We start from the raw sequence: 24680 nt of genomic DNA on the forward strand, positions 1-24680 counted from the left end.
TATCGCCTGGGTAACCTTGATGTAGGCCTTGGGGATTGTTCGGAATGTATAATTATCTCTGTCTTCTTCCACAGCTCAGTGCAAGAGACCCACCATAGAGAACGCCACCATCTCTGCATACAGGGACTATTATAATAGAAGTGAAAAGATAAGGATACAGTGTAATCCTGGATATTACCCATCAAATGACACAATGACATGTAGGAGAATGAATAAAGCCTTGGAGTGGTCTCCTCCCTCTGTGACCTGTTTAGGTGAGTATGACATCACACACCTCCTCCACCACATGTATGACATAAGAGATGGGGGGCAGACTACTTATAGCAACTAAGAGGAGGGTCAGTAGAGGGTATGAAACATTTTGTTGAAAGCTACAGGTCCTCATTAATAACCAGAAATGAGTGAACCCTTGTCTGTATATATGGAGTATGATGATTATTATTGTGTGTCTCGTTCCACAGCTCAGTGCAAGAGACCCGACATACAGAATGCCAACATCTCTACCCACAGGAAATATTATAAAAGAAATGATACGATTAGGATACAGTGTAATCCTGGATATTACCCATCAAATGACACAATGGCATGTGACAACACCTCAGAGTGGTCTCCTCCCTCTGTGACCTGTTTAGGTGAGTATGACATCACACCCCTCCTCCATTACACCTGTGACACAAGAGGAGGGCCCTACATAGGGGCTACATATAGCTATCCGGGTCCAGTGAAAAATGGCGCCGGTTAAATAATGGCACCCCCTTCTGCCCAATATTTGTTTAAAATGATAATTATCGTTTTAAAGGTTAAAATAGTGCAGACATTTTGAACGAAATTTATCATTTTAAGCCCTGCTTTGCTGCCGTTTGGAAAATGTCTGCCCGCCGACTTTAACGTTTAATAGCACGGCCCCCTTAAAAGCTAAAAACACCAAATTTGCAGGGAGTGTTAAGAAGAAAATTGTGAACAAGAGGGAATTTTTTTTTTTTCAAAAACACCTTATAGTTTTTGAGAAAATTGATTTTGAATTTTCTTCTTCTGACCGTGGAAAAATTAAACGCCCGCCAACTTTAGCGGTTAATAGCAAAGCCCCTTTAAATGCCAGAAACACCAAATGTGTACGGAATGTTAAGAAGAACAGTGGGAACAAGAAGAAATTTTTTTTTTTCAAAAAGACCTTATACTTTTTGAGAAACGCGATTTCTAAAAGATCAAAGGAAAAAAGTATCCATTTAAATCGCGTAATGACATTTCTGCGGGAAATTTTTCCGCCGACTTTAGCAGTTAATAGCAAAGTCCCCTTAAATCCTAGCAACACCTAATTTTCAGGAAATGTTAAAAAGATACTGGGAATCAATATTTAAAAAAATAAAATAAAAAATTGTATTTATTTTTTTAAACATTTTAATTTTTGTTTTATGTTCTGAGTGTGGGAAATTTTTTGAAAAAAAATGACATGGGGTCCCCCCTCCCGAGCCTCTGTAACCCCTTATGTGGTATAACAACAGAGGCGCCAAGTAGAGTAAAATTAGTTAAAATTGTTAAAAAGGGGGAAGTGGGTGGACTCACCTCCCTTCTGAAAAAATGGCCAGACAACGGGCAGGTTACTTCAAGTTTAAAGTAACATTTATTATGAGCTCCAAAAGTGCAACGCGTTTCACGGGTCCCGCTTCTTCAGTCACACAATTTTTGGAGGGAGCAAAGTCGGGTCAAGAGCCAGATATAGCGCCTCTGTCGGACAGAGGCGCTATATCTGGCTCTTGATCCGACTCATAATAAATGTTACTTTAAACTTGAAGTAACCTGCCCGTTGTCTGGCCATTTTTTCAGAAGGGAGGTGAGTCCACCCACTTCCCCCTTTTTAACAATTTTAACTAATTTTACTCTACTTGGCGCCTCTGTTGTTATACCACATAACTGTTTAGTCCACCCTTGGTGGAGGGGTGTATCCCCATTTCCTTCTATCTACAGAGAGCGACTTCTTAACCCTGAGCGGGGTCAGGTTACAATTCTCCCCGCCTGCTTATCCAGTGGTTGCCTTGGAGGCGACCCGTCCTTGTGAGTATAACCATTGTGTGTGTTTGCATCAGACATCACCTCATTAACATACTACACCATATTGGGCTCTCGGTTCTCCCCCTTTTTTTCAAGCTCTGTAACCCCTTGTCCTCCATGCAGGCTGGGATAGCCAGAATGCGGAGCCCCGGCTGACTGGGGCTTTGCACCCTGAGCTATACCAGCCAGCATGGTCCATGGTATGGGGGGGCTCCGGGGGGGAGGGGCGGCCAAGCCTCCCCCTCCCCCCCGGAGCCCTTGTCCAATCCATGCATGAACAAGGGGCTCTTCCCCGCCTCACTTGCCCCAGGAGGAGGCGGGGGTGTCGACTCCCGGGGGGGGGTGTGTTCATGGTGGCATCTGGGAGTCCCCTTTAAGAAGAGAAATGAGAAAGAAGTATAGGGGTACAAAGTACTCCTTACCCATTTCCACAAAGGGTTAAATGAAATAAAAATGCAACAAAGAGAAAAGTCCTTTAATGTTCTAAATTAACCAGAAATACTTACCTGTACCTTTAAGAAAAAAATCCCACGCCAATTAGGTCCCACAACAGTATCCTCTATCTTGCGACCTTCTGTTACATCTTGATTGAAGATCTCCGCCGCCCCGACGCCACACACGCCGCCCCCGCCGCATACTGCTCTCAGCTATACTTAGTATAGCTTAGAGCAAAAAGCATCTTTACATTTTGGCTTCAATGGTCCCCATTGGTTCCTTAACAGACCAATGGGGATCAGAAGGATCCCCATTGGTCGATAAGGAACCAATGGGGAGCTTTGGAGCCAAAGTTTAAAGATGCTTTTGTTCTCACCTATACTTAGTATAGCTGAGAGCGTGTCTATACAGACGCATTACCGCTAGCTCCAGCTGCCCTCTCTGCCTCTCTCACACCTGTCACCCTCACCCATGCTGGCACCCAATGCACCCATTCGGCCGTGGCTCCACATTCTGGCTATACCAGCCTGCATGGGAGACAAGGGGTTACAGAGCCTCCAGAGGGGGGACCCCACGTCATTTTTTTTCAAAAAAATTTCCCACACTCAGAACATAAAACAAAAAATGTTTAAAAAAATAAATAACATTTTTTAATTTTTTTTAAATATTGTTTCCCAGTATCTTTTTAACATATCCTGAAAATTAGGTGTTGCTAGGATTTAAGGGGACTTTGCTATTAACTGCTAAAGTTGTTTCCCGCAGAAATGTCATTATGCAATTTAAATGGATCCTTTTTTTTTCCTTTTAACTCTCAGAAATCGATTTTCTAAAAAAGTATAAGGTCTTTTTGAATTTTTTTTTTCCTCTTGTTCCCACTGTTCTTCTTAACATTCGCTACACATTTGGTGTTTCTGGCATTTAAAGGGGCTTTGCTATTAACCGCTAAAGTCGGCGGGCGTTTAATTTTCTCACGGTCAGAAGAAGAAAATTCAAAATCGATTTTCTCAAAAACTATAAGGTCTTTTTGAAAAAAAAAATTCCCTCTTGTTCACAATTTTCTTCTCAACATTCCCTGCAAATTTGGTGTTTTTAGCTTTTAAGGGGGCTGTGCTACTAAACGTTAAAGTCGGCGGGCAGACATTTTCTAAACGGCAGCAAAGCAGGGCTTAAAACGATAAATTTCGTTCAAAAGGACAAAAAAAAAAACAAGTTTTAAAACGATAAATTTCGTTCAAATGGTCGGTGCCATTTTTTAACATTTAATATGTAAGTTTTATAATGTAAGTGAATGGGGCACCATTATTATCTATCGGCGCTGGGCGCCATTTTTCACTGACCCATAGCTATCCAACTAGCCTCACATAGAGCAGCCCTGCCTCCAATCACTTCTGACCTGGAATAATAATCCTCTGTTTATAAAGGTGATAGCGTCAGGTGAATATGACCGCAGTGTATATAGAAGCTGATGGGATCTCACCATCAGCAATTACCTCTGAATTACCAGCAGTAACTCCAGAAGTGGTCACTAGATGGCTCTCCAACTTCCTGTTTCTTCTCTCTCTGAATGTCACCTGTTTTATGCTGGTAATGAGGTTGATGACCCCTGTAAGTGAGCATGGAGGATCCCTTCCCATTGTCAGGAAGTAGGAAGGAAACTAAAAAAAATGGTGGTTGAAGTATGTCTTTTAGACATACTTATCTGTTGGGGTCCCGTGGTCAGTAGGGGGCACCTATGAGCCGAAGCCGGAAAAAAGGCCCTAGGAGCCTTTGCAGAAAAAAGGGCGCTGCCACAGGCACCCATTATAAAAGCCGTGATTTGCTGTAAATCGTGTCTTGGCAGTGGCAGGCACCCACATTTGCCATCTTTTACAAGAAATGCCCACGATACAATACCGGCCCAAATGTGCCTTCTTTGCTATGGCAATTTTATCAGGAGCCTCCAGGTGCCCAAGTTTACCTTCTTTACCAAAAATGTTAGCTTTGCGGGGGAAAGGGGGGGGGGTGTAGGTTAGGGTTAGGAGCGTGGTTTAAGTGTTGGGCACCGGTTCTGTTAGGTTGTGGCCTGTTTTGCATAAATGCAGGAGGTCCATCTGATTGGCTCTGCTCCTGTTAGGATGTGTGCTGTTTTGCATACAGGCAGGAGGTTCATCTGATTGGCTCAGCTCTTGTTAGGATGTGGCCTGGTTTGCATATAGGCAGGTGGTCCATCACATTGGCTCTGCTCCTTTTAGGTTGTGGCCTGTTTTGCATACAGGCAGGAGGTTCATCTTATTGGCTCAGCCCTTGTTAGGGTGTGCCCTGTTTTGCATATAGGCACAGGGGCAAACCCAGGATTTTCAAGGGGGATTCCTTTCGGCAAGCCACACACTACTGCGCATGCGTTTGCCCACAAAAGAAGGGTGCCACTCTGGGGGGAGAGGAGGGTGCCACTCTGGGTGGGTAGGAGGGTGCCATTGTGGGGGGGGGGGGGAGGACAGAGGGTGCCAACATGGATGGGTGGTAGGGTGCCACTTTGGGTGGGAGAAGGGTGCCACTCTGGGGGGAGAAGAGGGTGCCAACATGGGTGGGAGAAGGGTGCCACTCTGGGGGGAGAGGAGGGTGCCAACATGGGTGGGAGAAGGGTGCCACTCTGGGGGGAGAGAAGGGTGCCAACCTGGGTGGGTAGGAGTGGGTGCCACATTGGGTGGGGTGAAGGGTGCCACTCTAGGGGGAGAGGAGGGAGGAGGATGCACTCTGGGTGGGTAGGAGTGGGTGGGTAGTAGGGTGCCATTGTGGAGGGAGAGGACAGAAGAGGGTGCCAACATGGGTGGGTGGCAGGGTGCCACTTTGGGTGGGAGGAGGGTGCCACTCTGGGGGGAGAGGAGGGTGCCAACCTGGGTGGGTAGGAGTGGGTGCCACATTGGGTGGGTTGAAGGGTGCCACTCTAGGGGGAGAGGAGGGAGGAGGATGCACTCTGGGTGGGTAGGAGTGGGTGGGTAGTAGGGTGCCATTGTGGGGGGAGAGGACAGAAGAGGGTGCCAACATGGGTGGGTGGCAGGGTGCCACTTTGGGTGGGAGAAGGGTGCCACTCTGAGGGGAGATAAGAGGTCCAACCTGGGTGGGTAGGGGTGGGTGGGTGCCACATTTGGTGGGGTGAAGGGTGCCACTCTGGGGGGAGAGGAGGAAGGAGGGTGCCACTCTTTGGGGGTGGACTGAAGGGTGCCAGTGGGGAAAGAAGCAAGATCGCAGCATCAGCCGCCGAAGTGTAATGCAGAGAGGGAGGCCGAAATCACTTCTCCCTCCCCATCAGTGCCCCCTCTCGAGTGAGTCCCCTTGCAGACAACGCGCAGCAGGCGTTTAGTTTACCCGAGTCTCTGCTCTACGGCCAGCTTCTTCATTCTACTTCCTGTTTTGCGTCATGGGAAACAGGAAATAGAATGAAGCTGGCCGGAGCGCAGAGGAAGGTAAACTAAACGCCCACTGCTTTTTCTCTGCAAGGGGACTCACTCGGGAGGGGGCACTGATGGAGACGGAGGAGTGATGTCGGCCTCCCTCTCTGCATTACAGTTCGGCGGCTGGTGCCGCGATCTTGCTTTTTTCCCCACTTGCGTGCGGGGAGAGCAGCGGGGGGGAGCAGCAGGGGGGAATTCGGGGGGCATCGGTAACCCCTCCTGCGTGTGCCAGTGAGGAAGGAGGTCCATCTGATTGGCTCAGCTCCTGGTAGGTTGTGGCAGAGCAGGGACAAGGTCCTCCAGCACCCAAGGCTGAGACACCAAAGTGCGCCCCTCCATCCCTCCCACCCCAGCCATCACACACTGATTGCTATTAGACTAAGAGGGCCACAGAGCCCACAACCTCCCCAACACCTTAATATCTAGTTATCTGGCTTGCAGTCACTGCTATGTATCCCCTTTTCTTATTTCTTTCTGCTTCATACACAATTAGGAATGACAACTGAATGAATTGTGCGCCCCCTCCTACACTCTCCAGCGTAGCCTCTCCAGCCTATGCCTCGGCCCGGCCCTGGGTTGTAACCTGTTCTGCATACAGGCAGGAGGTCTATCTAATTGGCTCAGCTTCTGTTAGGGTGTGGCCTGTTTTGCATATAGGCAGGAGGTCCATCTGATTGGTTCAGCCCTTATTAGGTTGTGGTCTGTTTTGCATATTGGCAGGAGGTCCATCTGATTGGCTCAGCTTAGTGTGGCCTGTTTTGCATATAGACAGGAGGTTCATCTGATTGGCTCAGCTCTTGTTGTGGCTGGTTTGTATGTGGATTGGAGATAACCAATGAGTTCCCATTAATAAGAGCTGCTTGTGAATTGGTCATCATACGATGTTTTCTGGTTGGTCATCACACGATGATTTCTGGTTGGTCATCACACGATGATTTCTGGTTGGCCATCATACAGAGATTTCTGGTTGGTCATCACGAGGATATCTGGTTGGTCATCATACAATGATTTCTGGTTTGTCATCATACGATGATTTCTGGTTGGTCATCACACGATGATTTCTGGTTGGCCATCATACGATGATTTCTGGTTGGTCATCATACGATGATTTCTGATTGGTCATCATACAATGTTTTCTGGTTGGTCATCACACGATGATTTCTGGTTGGTCATCAGACAATGATTTCTAGTTGGTCATCACATGATGATTTCTGGTTGGTCATCAGACAATGATTTCTAGTTGGTCATCACACGATGATTTCTGGTTGGTCATTATACGATGATTTCTGGTTGGTCATCAGACAATGATTTCTAGTTAAAAACAAGGAACACCAAGAGCCCCAATAGTGTAATATGTACTGGTAAATGGTTACTAGATAGAGTAAATATTAATACTCACAAACCAGGGTTACCATTAGGCAACCACTGTAAAGGCAGGTGGGGAGATTTTCCTGACCCCACTCAGGAATAAGAAGTCGCTCTCTGTAGATGAGAAAAAGGGGGTTCAACCCTCCACCCAGGGTGGACTCAATATTATGCAGGAGAACAGAGGCGCCAAAAGGATAAAGGAAGCTAAATGAGCTTAAAAACCAAATTCTTGGTAAATAGAGGAGGTAGTGGTGGACTTATTTCCTCCAAGTAGACACACAACGACTGTAGTAAACACAGTCAATATATTTTATTTATGAACTCCAAATATGCAACGCGTTTCGCAGGTTTGATCCCGCTTCATCAGGCAATAACAACGGAGCAATAGCTGTAAACAGAGATAATTGGCTCATAACCCATGTGTAGTCATACAGTCATTAAATTGTATCAAAATAAAATATATATAAAAAATATAAATAAATATCAAACATCAGAGGTGAAATAGGTATTAAAAAGTGGGGGTGATTGGGATAAAAACAGTGGGAAAGGTAATTGTGAGCAGTGATGAGCAAAACTGTTAATATTCTTTTCACATAAAATCTTGCAATAATAATGTTTAATTCAAATTTCAAGTAAACAATTATTGGGGGGTGGGGATTCCCGTTAACTTGCGCGGTTTTTGCGTGCATTGCACATATCCACAAAAAAAACCACCAATCTTTTGGGCTAGAATAAAAATTATTGTTTTGGACGCTTTGCGCTAAATATAGTTCTATATGTTTTCACAAAAAAATTGAGCTAAAAGCAAAGAATGTAAAAATCAAAGATAAACCTCGAATCAAAAACAGAATTCTCAATGCAAAAATTCACAAGCAATGGGAAAAATGAAGGTATCATAAGGAAAGACAGCTGGGACTTACCATATGTGGTCAGTAGAAGAGCCAGGCACCTCTGTGAGGGCTCACTTCCAGGAGTGCTCATTTATACTACTTTGGGGGTTGATTGACCAATCACAGTGCTTGGTAAATGTGCTGAGTCATTCTGCACATGTGCAGATGCAACTAGCAGTTGCTGGTGCCATTTTGGAATAGGGCAAGATTAAGGGCAAGTTAATTTTAGTGATGCAGTGCCATCTAGTGGTGGATTGTGATATATGTATATAGGAGATTGTATGATAAAGTGCATAGTAGAGCGTAACAATTACATATTACCTGAACATATTACCTGAACAAATAAAATAAAATAAGTACCTGCAAGACAGGTTAAAATGATGTGATACATGTAAAATAATAAGATAATCAAAGAATATTAATAATGCATACTATAAAAATATATAAAAACCTCTAAGAAAAGCATGATATAAAACACTAAAAAAAAAATAAAAAAAAAATATAACATTTATATTGCGCTTTTCTCCTTGCGGACTCAAAGCGCCAGAGCAGAGCAGCAGCCACTAGGGCGCGCTCTATTGGCAGTAGCAGTGTAAGGGAGACTTGCCAAAGGTCTCCTACTGAATTAGTGCTGGCTTACTGAACAGGCAGAGCCGAGATTCGAACCCAGGTCTCCTGTGTCAGAGGCAGAGCCCTTAACCATTACACCATCAGCCAACTAGAAAAGATTGTCACATCTGTGTCACTTGATGTTGTAGCATCATGATATAAGTAACCATATTGTTGTCTATCCATCCATAGGTTTTTGCAGTTTTGTGGCAATGTATAGATTGTTCATAATTTACAGTAAAAATATAAAACTGTAAAATCATAACATCAGAAATTAAAAACTTAAAAGAGAGGACTAGATAAAAGTGTGAACGGAACAGTATGAATATATTGCTTAGAAAATCAATAGATTTTTTCTAGGACCTCGTTTAATCCTTCTGGAGTGAGTGTGCTAAGAGTCTGGATCCAGTACATTTCTAGTTTTTTGAGTTTCTCAAATGCCGCAGGTTCTGATTCGTTAATGGTGTCTATTAAGGTGATGGAAAAAGTGTCGGGTTTGCTCTGGTGCATGAGGTGAAAGTGGCGTGAAACACTGTGCATGGGAAATTTATTAAGAATGTTCCTTTTATGTTGGCCGATTCGGCTCCGGGCTTCTTGAGTTGTTCTGCCAACATACTGGAGATGACAGGCACAAGTAATCACGTAAATAACGAATTTGGACTGGCAGGAGATGTGTTTCTTTATGGAGTAATGGGTATTGGTGACAAATGATTTAAATGAGGAGGTATTGGAGACAAAGGTGCATGCTAGACAACGGATGTGGTTGCAGGACCAGGATCCTGGTGTGGAGGGGGCTTGGTTAGGTGTACTTTCAGTTTTGTGGCAGCGGAGTCTGCTGGGGGCTAGTAAGTTACGGAGGTTGGGTGCTCTTCTGTAAGTGATGAGTGGCTTATTGGGTAGAATGGGTCTGAGGTATGGGTCCTGGAGTAAAATTTCCTATCTTTTGTTGAGTATTGATCTGATGCCCTGGTGTTCTTTGCTAAATTGTGTGATGAATCTGGGGGGTGGGTTTGCATCAGTATTAGGATTGGGTACTGGGTATGAAATGGAGGGTTGTTTAGCTTTATGGCATGCATCGCGGATGAGTTTTTTCAGGTATTTTCGAGCAGTAAATTTCTTGGTAAGTGTTTTGGATTGTGTAATGTAATCATGGTTATCGGTGCAGTTTCTGTATATGCGTCTGAACTGGCTGTAGGGTGTATTTTGGGTCCAAGGTCGGTGATAAAAGCTATTGAAATGGATGTAGTTGTTGGAGTCTACGGATTTGAAGAAGGTCTTGGTTTTGATTTTACTGTGTTCAGTGAAAATCGTTAGGTCCAGGAAGTCGATGGATACAGGGTGATGTTGTGAGGTGAAGTGAAGGCCGGCTTTGTTTGTGTTTAGAAATTGTATGAATGCGGGGATGAGTGTGATGTCACCTTTCCAAATAAAAAACAGGTCATCGATGTAACGTTTGTATAGTATAATGTTGTCGGTAAATGGATGTTCAGTTTCTATTAGTTGTTGTTCAATGTAGCCCATGGTGAGGTTTGCATATGATGGTGCAAAGGAGCTACCCATAGCTGTGCCGCTGGTTTGGTGGTAGTATTTGTCATTGAAGGAAAAAATGTTATTGTTAAGGATGAATTCGGTGCATTGTAAAAGAAAATTCTGTTGTATATGTGGCATGGAGGGAACAGTGGTAAGGAAGAATTGTATAGCTGATAAACCAAACTGATGGGGAATGTTGGTGTAAAGCGATGTGATGTCACAAGTGAGCCAATGGTATTCAGAGGACCAGGGGATGTGAGATAGTATTTGTATCAGATGTTGCGAGTCCTTCAGATATGATGGGAGGTTGGTAACTATTGGTTGTAGGTGTCGGTCGATGAAGCGGGATAGATTGTTTGTCATGGAGTCTATACCTGATATTATTGGTCGGCCGGGTGGTTTATGGAGATCTTTGTGTATTTTGGGGAGATAGTAGAAGAAGGGGGTTTTTGGGTGAAAATTAAGAATGAAATTACGTTCGTTTTTGGTGATGATGTTTAGTAGTAGGGCTTGGTTGATGAAGTCTTTAAGGATTTTATTGAGTGTGATGGTGGGGTCTGAGGAAAGTTTATTGTAGTGTCTGGGGTCTTCAAGGAGCCTTGCGGCTTCCTCTAAGTAGTCTGTTCTGTTGAGGATTACTATACCGCCACCTTTATCGGCGGATTTTATAATGAGGTCTGGATTGTTGAGGAGAGATTTGAGAGCAGAATTTTCTTTGGGTGTGAGTTCTGCTCTCAAATCTCTCCTCAACAATCCAGACCTCATTATAAAATCCGCCGATAAAGGTGGCGGTATAGTAATCCTCAACAGAACAGACTACTTAGAGGAAGCCGCAAGGCTCCTTAAAGACCCCAGACACTACAATAAACTTTCCTCAGACCCCACCATCACACTCAATAAAATCCTTAAAGACTTCATCAACCAAGCCCTACTACTAAACATCATCACCAAAAACGAATGTAATTTCAGTCTTAATTTTCACCCAAAAACCCCCTTCTTCTACTATCTCCCCAAAATACACAAAGATCTCCATAAACCACCCGGCCGACCAATAATATCAGGTATAGACTCCATGACAAACAATCTATCCCGCTTCATCGACCGACACCTACAACCAATGGTTACCAACCTCCCATCATATCTGAAGGACTCGCAACATCTGATACAAATACTATCCCACATCCCCTGGTCCTCTGAATACCATTGGCTCACTTGTGACATCACATCGCTTTACACCAACATTCCCCATCAGTTTGGTTTATCAGCTATACAATTCTTCCTTACCACTGTTCCCTCCATGCCACCCATACAACAGAATTTTCTTTTACAATGCACCGAATTCATCCTTAACAATAACATTTTTTCCTTCAATGACAAATACTACCACCAAACCAGCGGCACAGCTATGGGTAGCTCCTTTGCACCATCATATGCAAACCTCACCATGGGCTACATTGAACAACAACTAATAGAAACTGAACATCCATTTACCGACAACATTATACTATACAAACGTTACATCGATGACCTGTTTTTTTTTGGAAAGGTGACATCACACTCATCCCCGCATTCATACAATTTCTAAACACAAACAAAGCCGGCCTTCAATTCACCTCACAACATCACCCTGTATCCATCGACTTCCTGGACCTAACGATTTTCACTGAACACAGTAAAATCAAAACCAAGACCTTCTTCAAATCCGTAGACTCCAACAACTACATCCATTTCAATAGCTTTCATCACCGACCTTGAACCCAAAATACACCCTACAGCCAGTTCAGACGCATATACAGAAACTGCACCGATAACCATGATTACATTACACAATCCAAAACACTTACCAAGAAATTTACTGCTCGAAAATACCCGAAAAAACTCATCCGCGATGCATGCCATAAAGCTAAACAACCCTCCATTTCATACCCAGTACCCAATCCTAATACTGATGCAAACCCACCCCCCAGATTCATCACACAATTTAGCAAAGAACACCAGGGCATCAGATCAATACTCAACAAAAGATAGGAAATTTTACTCCAGGACCCATACCTCAGACCCATTCTACCCAATAAGCCACTCATCACTTACAGAAGAGCACCCAACCTCCGTAACTTACTAGCCCCCAGCAGACTCCGCTGCCACAAAACTGAAAGTACACCTAACCAAGCCCCCTCCACACCAGGATCCTGGTCCTGCAACCACATCCGTTGTCTAGCATGCACCTTTGTCTCCAATACCTCCTCATTTAAATCATTTGTCACCAATACCCATTACTCCATAAAGAAACACATCTCCTGCCAGTCCAAATTCGTTATTTACGTGATTACTTGTGCCTGTCATCTCCAGTATGTTGGCAGAACAACTCAAGAAGCCCGGAGCCGAATCGGCCAACATAAAAGGAACATTCTTAATAAATTTCCCATGCACAGTGTTTCACGCCACTTTCACCTCATGCACCAGAGCAAACCCGACACTTTTTCCATCACCTTAATAGACACCATTAACGAATCAGAACCTGCGGCATTTGAGAAACTCAAAAAACTAGAAATGTACTGGATCCAGACTCTTAGCACACTCACTCCAGAAGGATTAAACGAGGTCCTAGAAAAAATCTATTGATTTTCTAAGCAATATATTCATACTGTTCCGTTCACACTTTTATCTAGTCCTCTCTTTTAAGTTTTTAATTTCTGATGTTATGATTTTACAGTTTTATATTTTTACTGTAAATTATGAACAATCTATACATTGCCACAAAACTGCAAAAACCTATGGATGGATAGACAACAATATGGTTACTTATATCATGATGCTACAACATCAAGTGACACAGATGTGACAATCTTTCCTAGTGTTTTATATCATGCTTTTCTTAGAGGTTTTTATATATTTTTATAGTATGCATTATTAATATTCTTTGATTATCTTATTATTTTACATGTATCACATCATTTTAACCTGTCTTGCAGGTACTTATTTTATTTTATTTGTTCAGGTAATATGTTCAGGTAATATGTAATTGTTACGCTCTACTATGCACTTTATCATACAATCTCCTATATACATATATCACAATCCACCACTAGATGGCACTGCATCACTAAAATTAACTTGCCCTTAATCTTGCCCTATTCCAAAATGGCACCAGCAACTGCTAGTTGCATCTGCACATGTGCAGAATGACTCAGCACATTTACCAAGCACTGTGATTGGTCAATCAACCCCCAAAGTAGTATAAATGAGCACTCCTGGAAGTGAGCCCTCACAGAGGTGCCTGGCTCTTCTACTGACCACATATGGTAAGTCCCAGCTGTCTTTCCTTATGATACCTTCATTTTTCCCATTGCTTGTGAATTTTTGCATTGAGAATTCTGTTTTTGATTCGAGGTTTATCTTTGATTTTTACATTCTTTGCTTTTAGCTCAATATTTTTGTGAAAACATATAGAACTATATTTAGCGCAAAGCGTCCAAAACAATAATTTTTATTCTAGCCCAAAAGATTGGTGGTTTTTTTTGTGGATATGTGCAATGCACGCAAAAACCGCGCAAGTTAACGGGAATCCCCCCCCCCCCACCCCCCAATAATTGTTTACTTGAAATTTGAATTAAACATTATTATTGCAAGATTTTATGTGAAAAGAATATTAACAGTTTTGCTCATCACTGCTCACAATTACCTTTCCCACTGTTTTTATCCCAATCACCCCCACTTTTTAATACCTATTTCACCTCTGATGTTTGATATTTATTTATATTTTTTATATATATTTTATTTTGATACAATTTAATGATTGTATGACTACACATGGGTTATGAGCCAATTATCTCTGTTTACAGCTATTGCTCCGTTGTTATTGCCTGATGAAGCGGGATCAAACCTGCGAAACGCGTTGCATATTTGGAGTTCATAAATAAAATATATTGACTGTGTTTACTACAGTCGTTGTGTGTCTACTTGGAGGAGGTAAGTCCACCACTACCTCCTCTATTTACCAAGAATTTGGTTTTTAAGCTCATTTAGCTTCCTTTTATCCTTTTGGCGCCTCTGTTCTCCTGCATAATGATTTCTAGTTGGTCATCACACGATGATTTCTGGTTGGTCATTATACAATGATTTCTGGTTGGTCATCATACAATGATTTCTGGTTGGTCAGTGAGTGTTGCAGAATTTCTCAGTCTGTTATTTGTGGATTGACTAATCTAATCATTGCCTATTCGGCCGTATAATCTGACTGCATTTATTTCTATGTATTCCCACCCAGCCCCAGATCCTCCTGACATAAAGAAATCTCCCACCATGGAAAACAGCACGCTGAAATGGGAGCTGAGTAACTATCACGGGATCATTACTCACCTCCAGGTAAGGCAATTCTCTATTCTGGGCTTGGGCAGCTGCTGGATATGCCAGTCACATGAGGCACAAGTTGCGTCCCAGCTGCCAAGTATTGATTGTATTGTCAATAAAGGTGCCCATACTTTACTGGATTTTCCATCGAGAGCAATCTACTTTATTGGTTGATTGAAAGTTGATCGACCAGTGACCACACATTGCGAGCAAGATCCTGGAGATTTGCCTTCACTAATCGATCTGAACGATGTTGTGTCTCCATCCTCTGACACCACAAATCCATTCTGTATTGATATATATAAAAAATATGGAGTGCAATCTTGAGCTTACAGGAACACAACAGACTCAGATCACGATCTCTTGCAGATCCCTCGCAGCCGGCTGGTGGACTACGTTAGGTTAGTAGAAGAGTAGAGAGAAAAAGAGAGCACTTCAATGAAATGCAATAACTTTATTTGGCAATGCACAGATCCATTGCACTTACTTGGTTACAACATTTAAAAGCATGTCTGGGACTCTGCCCAGACCAAAACAAACCAATTTAAAAACCATTAAAAACTAGTAAAAAGGCCCGCCCGTTAAAAAATGGGCGCTAGGCAACGGCGCTACCATCCCCACCTCCCGCAACACGCTTAGATGCATCCCGCTTACCCGTCCTTTACTGCTGTCCGAAGTATATGCACACAGGGAGATGTTGCTTGCTTGGTAGTTGGAAAAAGCTGTTATTTCCCACAATGCAATGAGGTTTCCAGACAGCAAACTGTCAGGTCTGGAAGCACGGACACAGGAGGACGCAGAGACACAAGGGTTTTATTATATAGGATGGGTCTATGAGGAGCACACCCAGCACACTAGACACTCACACCCCATCTGGTGCCGGGACCCGGAGGCACTTACATCTTCAGAGAGGGGGAGAGTTCTATTTACTATGAGAAGTGTACCAGATCTTCAGCTTACAACCTCATAAGGAATGTCAGCTTTTAGGTCTCACCAATAGCGTAGGCGTGTATCACCTCCATCCAGGACAGGGGCGTAACAATAGACCCTGCAAGGGATGCCTCCGCAGGGGGGCCCAGAAGCCACAGGGGTACCTGTGGGAGGAAAAGTTTGAGAGACTGACAACTAAGGGCATGGAAAGAAAACGTATTCTACTCTTGTACCATTCTTATGTTGACTGCATTTGTCTACCACACAGATAAGGAATCACACACTTTGGAATTTGTACACTGTCCCTGCACCCTAGTGTTGGGCGAACAGTGTTCGCCACTGTTCGGGTTCTGCAGAACATCACCCTGTTCGGGTGATGTTCGAGTTCGGCCGAACACCTGATGGTGTTCGGCCAAACAGTTCGGCCACATGGCCGACCTAAGAGCGCATGGCCGAACGTTCCCCGAACATTCGGCTAGCGCTGTGATTGGCCGAACGGGTCACGTGGTTCGGACCCGAACGCGCTCTGATTGGCCGAACTGTCACATGGTTCGGGTAAATAAATACCCGAACCACGTCATATCTCCGCCATTTGTCTGTGGGTTTAGCTTTGGGTAGGCAGGCAGGGTAGTTCTCTCTCCAGCCAGGCTAGCCAGGGTCCCCCGGTCATTGTGTCGCTGCTGGGAACAGTAGTACACCGCTCGCTCAGCCACACTATATAGCATTCTGTTTACTGCCACTCTGTGTACCTCGCTCAGCCACACTATATAGCATTCTGTTTACTGCCACTCTGTGTCTGCTGGGAATAGTAGTACACCGCTCGCTCAGCCACACTATATAGCATTGTGTTTACTGCCACTCTGTGTACCTCGCTCAGCCACACTATATAGCATTGTAAAGTTTCCAGAAATATCCCAATAAAACCTTGCGCTCCTGTCCTGATGATAACCGACTGCTGTAAATGCTAGTTTTCCTTTTTCCCAATGCACTGTGCTGCTCCAATTACAATTGGCAAGGGGTAACAAATCTAGAAAAGATGAAGCGCTCCATGGTGCATTATCAGGGGATGATTTTTAATCGCAAATAAAAGTTCTACTTACAAGATGTAAAATGACAACTCGCTCATCAGCGGTACAGTCCACCGCTACACACGTATGCAGGTTTGGCAACAACGCACTGTGGCCAGCAGCACTTTCTCCGGTGTCCGGGAAAGCCGTCTCGCAGTGGGTGTGGGCGTGGCTGTGGTTTAGCGTGCGTATGGCGTCATTACGCACGCTAAACCACAGCCACGCCCACACCCACTGCGAGACGGCTTTCCCGGACACCGGAGAAAGTGCTGCTGGCCACAGTGCGTTGTTGCCAAACCTGCATACGTGTGTAGCGGTGGACTGTACCGCTGATGAGCGAGTTGTCATTTTACATCTTGTAAGTAGAACTTTTATTTGCGATTAAAAATCATCCCCTGATAATGCACCATGGAGCGCTTCATCTTTTCTAGATTTGTTACTATATAGCATTGTGTTTACTGCCACTCTGTGTACCTCGCTCAGCCACACTATATAGCATTCTGTTTACTGCCACTCTCTGTCTGCTGGGAATAGTAGTACACCGCTCGCTCAGCCACACTATATAGCATTGTGTTTACTGCCACTCTGTGTACCTCGCTCAGCCACACTATATAGCATTCTGTTTACTGCCACTCTGTGTCTGCTGGGAATAGCAGTACACCGCTCGCTCAGCCACACTATATAGCATTGTGTTTACTGCCACTCTGTGTCTGCTGGGAATAGTAGTACACCGCTCGCTCAGCCACACTATATAGCATTCTGTTTACTGCCACTCTGTGTACCTCGCTCAGCCACACTATATAGCATTGTGTTTACTGCCACTCTGTGTCTGCTGGGAATAGTAGTACACGCTCGCTCAGCCACACTATATAGCATTCTGTTTACTGCCACTCTGTGTACCTCGCTCAGCCACACTATATAGCATTGTGTTTACTGCCACTTTGTGTCTGCTGGGAATAGTAGTACACCGCTCGCTCAGCCACACTATATAGCATTGTGTTTACTGCCACTCTGTGTACCTCGCTCAGCCACACTATATAGCATTCTGTTTACTGCCACTCTGTGTCTGCTGGGAATAGTAGTACACTGCTCGCTCAGCCACACTATAAAGCATTCTGTTTACTGCCACTCTGTGTCTGCTGGGAATAGTAGTACACTGCTCGCTCAGCCACACTATATAGCATTCTGTTTACTGCCACTCTGTGTACCTCGCTCAGCCACACTATATAGCATTGTGTTTACTGCCACTCTGTGTCTGCTGGGAATAGTAGTACGCCGCTCGCTCAGCCACACTATATAGCATTGTGTTTACTGCCACTCTGTGTACCTCGCTTAGCCACACTATATAGCATTCTGTTTACTGTTCTGTGTCTGCTGGGAATAGTAGTACACTGCTCGCTCAGCCACACTATATAGCATTCTGTTTACTGCCACTCTGTGTACCTCGCTCAGCCACACTATATAGCATTCTGTTTACTGTTCTGTGTCTGCTGGGAATAGTAGTACACCGCTCGCTCAGCCACACTATATAGCATTGTGTTTACTGCCACTCTGTGTACCTCGCTCAGCCACACTATATAGCATTCTGTTTACTGCCACTCTGTGTCTGCTGGGAATAGTAGTACACTGCTCGCTCAGCCACACTATAAAGCATTCTGTTTACTGCCACTCTGTGTCTGCTGGCAATAGTAGTACACTGCTCGCTCAGCCACACTATATAGCATTCTGTATACTGCCACTCTGTGTACCTCGCTCAGCCACACTATATAGCATTCTGTTCACTGCCACTCTGTTTCTGCTGGGAATAGTAGTACACCGCTCGCTCAGCCACACTATATAGCATTGTGTTTACTGCCACTGTGTACCTCGCTTAGCCACACTATATAGCATTCTGTTTACTGTTCTGTGTCTGCTGGGAATAGTAGTACACCGCTCGCTCAGCCACACTATATAGCATTCTGTTTACTGCCACTCTGTGTACCTCGCTCAGCCACACTATATAGCATTCTGTTTACTGTTCTGTGTCTGCTGGGAATAGTAGTACACCGCTCGCTCAGCCACACTATATAGCATTCTGTTTACTGCCACTCTGTGTACCTCGCTCAGCCACACTATATAGCATTCTGTTTACTGCCACTCTGTGTCTGCTGGGAATAGTAGTACACTGCTCGCTCAGCCACACTATAAAGCATTCTGTTTACTGCCACTCTGTGTCTGCTGGGAATAGTAGTACACTGCTCGCTCAGCCACACTATATAGCATTCTGTTTACTGCCACTCTGTGTACCTCGCTCAGCCACACTATATAGCATTCTGTTTACTGCCACTCTGTGTCTGCTGGGAATAGTAGTACACCGCTCGCTCAGCCACACTATATAGCATTATGTTTACTGCCACTCTGTGTACCTCGCTTAGCCACACTATATAGCATTCTGTTTACTGTTCTGTGTCTGCTGGGAATAGTAGTACACCGCTCGCTCAGCCACACTATATAGCATTCTGTTTACTGCCACTCTGTGTACCTCGCTCAGCCACACTATATAGCATTCTGTTTACTGCCACTCTGTGTCTGCTGGGAATAGTAGTACACTGCTCGCTCAGCCACACTATATAGCATTCTGTTTACTGCCACTCTGTGTACCTCGCTCAGCCACACTATATAGCATTCTGTTTACTGCCACTCTGTGTCTGCTGGGAATAGTAGTACACCGCTCGCTCAGCCACACTATATAGCATTGTGTTTACTGCCACTCTGTGTACCTCGCTCAGCCACACTATATAGCATTCTGTTTACTGCCACTCTGTGTACCTCGCTCAGCCACACTATATAGCATTCTGTTTACTGCCACTCTGTGTCTGCTGGGAATAGTAGTACACCGCTCGCTCAGCCACACTATATAGCATTGTGTTTACTGCCACTCTGTGCACCTCGCTCAGCCACACTATATAGCATTCTGTTTACTGCCACTCTGTGTCTGCTGGGAATAGTAGTACACCGCTCGCTCAGCCACACTATATAGCATTGTGTTTACTGCCACTCTGTGTACCTCGCTCAGCCACACTATATAGCATTCTGTTTACTGCCACTCTGTGTACCTCGCTCAGCCACACTATATAGCATTCTGTTTACTGCCACTCTGTGTCTGCTGGGAATAGTAGTACACCGCTCGCTCAGCCACACTATATAGCATTCTGTTTACTGCCACTCTGTGTACCTCGCTCAGCCACAGTATATAGCATTGTGTTTACTGCCACTTTGTGTCTGCAGGGAATAGTAGTACAACGCTCGCTCAGCCACACTATATAGCATTGTGTTTACTGCCACTCTGTGTACCTCGCTCAGCCACACTATATAGCATTGTGTTTACTGCCACTCTGTGTCTGCTGGGAATAGTAGTACACCGCTCGCTCAGTCACACTATATAGCATTGTGTTTACTGCCACTCTGTGTACCTCGCTCAGCCACACTATATAGCATTGTGTTTACTGCCACTCTGTGTCTGCTGGGAATAGTAGTACACCGCTCGCTCAGTCACACTATATAGCATTGTGTTTACTGCCACTCTGTGTACCTTGCTCAGCCACACTATATAGCATTGTGTTTACTGCCACTCTGTGTCTGCTGGGAACAGTAGTACACCGCTCACCCGCCACTGTATAGCATTGTGCTCTGTGTCGCTGCTGGGAATAGTGGTACACCGCTCACCCGCCACTGTATAGCATTGTGCTCTGTGTCGCTGCTGGGAATAGTGGTACACCGCTCACCCGCCACTGTATAGCATTGTGCTCTGTGTCGCTGCTGGGAATAGTGGTACACCGCTCACCCACCACTGTATAGCATTTCTGTACTGCCACTGTACTGCTGCCAGTCAGCGTGTACTTTAAGGATAAGTGAAATGAGGAAGAAATCCGGTGAAAGAGGGAGGGGCAAGGGAAGAGGTGTTTCCCCTGACGGTTCACGTACAGGCCACAGGGGAGCACCCAAGAAAACCCACTCAATACCGCCCATGTTGTCCAGGACAACAACCCTCACAAATCCAAAAGAACAGGACCAGATAATTACTTGGATGACCTCTCAAGCGTCCAGCAGTGGGTTAAGCAGCACCAGCACATCACGCACGAGGTCAGAGTCCTCAGCCAGTTACAAGGAGCCAGTGGGCACAAAGCAAACACAACCGGCAGCGACACCACGCACACAACTGCCAAATAACCAGTCCGAAGAATTTCCTCAGGACACAATGGGGTATTCGCAGGAGCTATTCCCAGCCCAACAAACTTCCACCTTTCAAAGGTCAATGGAACTGCCAGAAATTTTGTCCCCGGATTCACAACCATTGACTGTGGGAAATGCACCGCGCACTGAAATGCAAGGCGAGTCCGAGGAGGACTCGGAAACCAAAATCCCAGAGCAAGTTGGGCAGGAGGGGTTTCAATTGCAGGAGGTCAGCCGAGAAGATCTTGAAGACGACGTTGGAGTGTGCTGCGCAGAGGTTGTTGTGGGGAGCTCTACTCCACGGCGGCGGCCCACAATCACATATGACGAGTTTGAGGAGATGGAAGAGGAGGAGGAGGGTAAGGACAATCTTGACAGAGACCCAGATTTTGTATGTGAAGGAGAACATCGCCGTCGTAGCAGCAGCACAGATGAGTCTGTTGAAGAACCCACTGCTGCACGAGTTCGACTTGTGCCACAAGGTAGGCGGCGCGAAATTTCAGGCACCACAAGCGTGGAAGTTCAAGTGAGACAAAAAAGAGGCGCAAACAGAAATTGCCAGCAAGGCAGGTGCTCCAAAGTCTGGCCTTTCTTTGAAGACTGCAGTGAGGATGGTACAATGGTGATTTGCAAGGTGTGCAAGACCCGCCTGAGCAAGGGGAAACATATTAACAACCTCTCCACCACCAGCATGACCCGCCACATGGTATCCAAACATCCCACTCTGTGGCCGCCAGGACAGGGTACCAGCAGCAACACTGCCTCCCTTGGGGTCACCAGACTCACCACCAGACCCTCCTCAGCAGCAGCAGTAGCCCAGCCATTGCGTAGTTCACAACAACATTCACAAACATCAGACGACGCTGACACTGTCACTTTCCGGAATAGTGCTCTTGAGGTCTCCCAGTCATCAAACACAACAACCAACAGCCGTTCAGTGTGCAGCCCTACGGTTCAGTTGTCTGTCTCGGAGATGCTTGAGCGCAAGAGGAAATTGCCAGCAAATGACCCCCGGGCCGTGGCACTAACAGCCAGCATAGCCAAGCTTCTGGCCTGCGAAATGCTGCCATATCGAGTGGTGGAGACAAACAGCTTCAAGGGCATGATGTCAGTGGCCATCCCACGTTACGTGGTTCCCAGCCGCTACCACTTTGCACGCTCTGCAGTGCCTGAGTTGCATGAGCACGTGGTCAGCAAAATAACCCGAAGCTTGAAGAATGCCGTTGCCTGCAAGGTTCACCTCACCACTGACACCTGGACGAGTGCGTTCGGCCAGGGTCGATACATCTCCCTTACCGCGCACTGGGTGAACCTTGTGGAGCCTGGCAGCGATTCCTCACCTGCTACGGCGCGGGTGTTGCCCACCCCGCAAACAGCTGCACCGCCGTCCCTCCCACTGGATAACAACAGCAGCACCTACCTCTCTGACTCCTTCTCCTCCAACGCATCTCAAAGCTGTACCTCATCCGGAAACGCTAACCCAGCAGCAGTAGGATTGTGGAAGCAGTGCAGCACAGCTGTTGGCATGCGTCAGCAAGCGTTGCTGAAGCTGATCTGCCTTGGGGATAAGCAGCACACAGGGGAGGAAATTTGGAGGGGAATAAAGGAACAGACGGATTTGTGGCTGGCACCGCTGGACCTGAAACCGGGCATGGTTGTGTGGGATAATGGGAGTAATCTCATTCGCGCTTTAAAGTTGGCTAAGCTGACACACATCCCTTGCATGGCGCACGTGATGAACCTAGTAGTTCAGCGGTTCCTGAGGACATACCCAGGCGTGGCCGATCTTCTGTTGAAGGTGCGACGAGTGGCCAAACATTGCAGAAATTCCAGTACTGCTTCGGGGGCACTCGCCAAGATGAAGGAGCGCTTCAATCTCCCCCACCATCGCTTGCTGTGTGATGTCCCTACCCGCTGGAAGTCTACGCTGCACATGCTAGTCCGCTTTTGCGAGCAGAAGAGTGCAGTGGTCCAGTACATGACGGCACAGTACCGAGGCGCATCCGGACAGCTGCCAAGCTTCTGTGGATCCGATTGGGCCAACATGTTGGACCTCTGCCAAGTCCTCCAAAATTTTGAGCAATCCACGTTGCTTGTGAGCAGTGACAACTCTTCAGTCAGCATTACCATACCACTGCTGTGTTTACTGAAGAGGTCAATGTTGAAAATCAAGGAAACAGCTGTCATGATGCAACTGTCGGAATCTGAAGGAGAAAACGATCAGCGTGATGGTACCAACATCAGGCCATCCGCATCAGGAAATGCTGGCCCCAGCAGCTATGACGAAGAAGAGGAGGAGGAACAGCTGGAGTTGGAGCAGGAATTTCCTGCCACCACTGACGAGGGCCAGAGCGGTGCACGTTGGACTTCCACAATTCAGCGCGAATGGTCAGCAGAAGCAGACCAGGAAGAAGGTGACGACTATGATGCATCACAACAACTATCACAACGCTCACAAGAGGATGTGAGGATTCTGGCAGGACTCTGGCACACATGGCTCAATTCATGCTAGACTGCATTGAACGCGACCCACGCATTGTGCGCATTCTGGACAACACCAATTACTGGGTTTATACCCTTCTGGATCCACGGTACAAACACAATGTTCCAAAACTGCTTGAAGAAAGAGTCAGACAGGTCAAAATGGAAGAATACCAGCAGGCCCTTGTGGAGACTTTAGAGAGGAGATTGACATCCCCCTCCTCTAGCCAGTTGTACGCCGACAGACTGACTTCCGCAAACCCAGGACGACCAGGAGGGCAGCAAACAACACAAGCCGCAGCTAGTGCCCAAAAGGGAATGGTATCGGCAGTGTCCTTGGAGTGGGAAAATTTTCTGACACCCATGCAGCAGCAGCCCACAGAACAGCAAGCGTGCAGATCCACCTCCAACACCGATCGCCTGGAGAAGATGGTCAAGGACTACATGTCAGATGGCGTAGCTGTGTTGAACAATCCATCTGCACCCTTCAACTATTGGGTATCGAAGCTAGACACCTGACACGAACTGGCAATGTACGCAATAGAGGTGCTGGCTTGCCCGGCAGCCAGCGTTATGTCGGAACGCTGTTTCAGTGCTGCCGGAGGCATCATCACAGATCGGCGTATCCGCCTCTCCACAGAAAATGCAGACCGTCTGACTCAAATTAAAATGAATCAATCCTGGATTGGAAACGACTACGCAACACTCCTGGACCCCAACCAAGTAACATGAACAATGACCATCTGTGATGGGTTAGCGTTTCCGGTCCCTGTTTATTGAACCTCTTATCTGTATTACATTTATGACTGCATGGCGGCAAAAAGCATTGCTATATCCGCACGCTATTTGTCCTCATGCAAGGCCTGGGATGCTGTGTCTCAAAAAGCGTGGCCTTCTCCTCCTGCGCCTCCTCCTGTTCCATCACGTGTGCTGCTGCTGCTGGGTTAGCGTTTCCGGTCCCTGTTTATTGAACCTCTCATCTTTATTACACTTATGACTGCATGGCGGCAAAAAGCATTGCTATATCCGCACGCTATTTGTCCTCATGCAAGGCCTGGGATGCTGTGTCTCAAAAAGCGTGGCCTTCTCCTCCTGCGCCTCCTCCTGTTCCATCACGTGTGCTGCTGCTGCTGCTGCTGGGTTAGCGTTTCCGGTCCCTGTTTATTGAACCTCTCATCTTTATTACATTTATGACTGCATGGCGGCAAAAAGCATTGCTATATCCGCACGCTATTTGTCCTCATGCAAGGCCTGGGTTGTTGCGTCTCAAAAAGCGTGGCCTTCTCCTCCTGCGCCTCCTCCTGTTACATCACTTGTGCTGCTGCTGG

At 45.9% G+C, this 24680-nt stretch overlaps 1 protein-coding gene across 3 annotated transcripts in view; it reads left to right on the top strand.

The window, feature by feature from the left end:
• Positions 1-24680, top strand: part of LOC137562144 (receptor-type tyrosine-protein phosphatase kappa-like) — a 374827-nt gene that overhangs the window by 128133 nt on the left and 222014 nt on the right. For all 3 annotated transcript variants that reach the window (XM_068273487.1, XM_068273479.1, XM_068273493.1), the window contains exons 10-12: positions 75-254; positions 462-632; positions 14580-14677. In XM_068273487.1, coding sequence (XP_068129588.1) covers positions 75-254; positions 462-632; positions 14580-14677 — 449 coding nt within the window. The remainder of the gene's footprint in view (positions 1-74; positions 255-461; positions 633-14579; positions 14678-24680) is intronic.

This window comes from Hyperolius riggenbachi, chromosome 1 (assembly GCF_040937935.1).
Source record: "Hyperolius riggenbachi isolate aHypRig1 chromosome 1, aHypRig1.pri, whole genome shotgun sequence".
NCBI lineage: Eukaryota > Metazoa > Chordata > Amphibia > Anura > Hyperoliidae > Hyperolius > Hyperolius riggenbachi.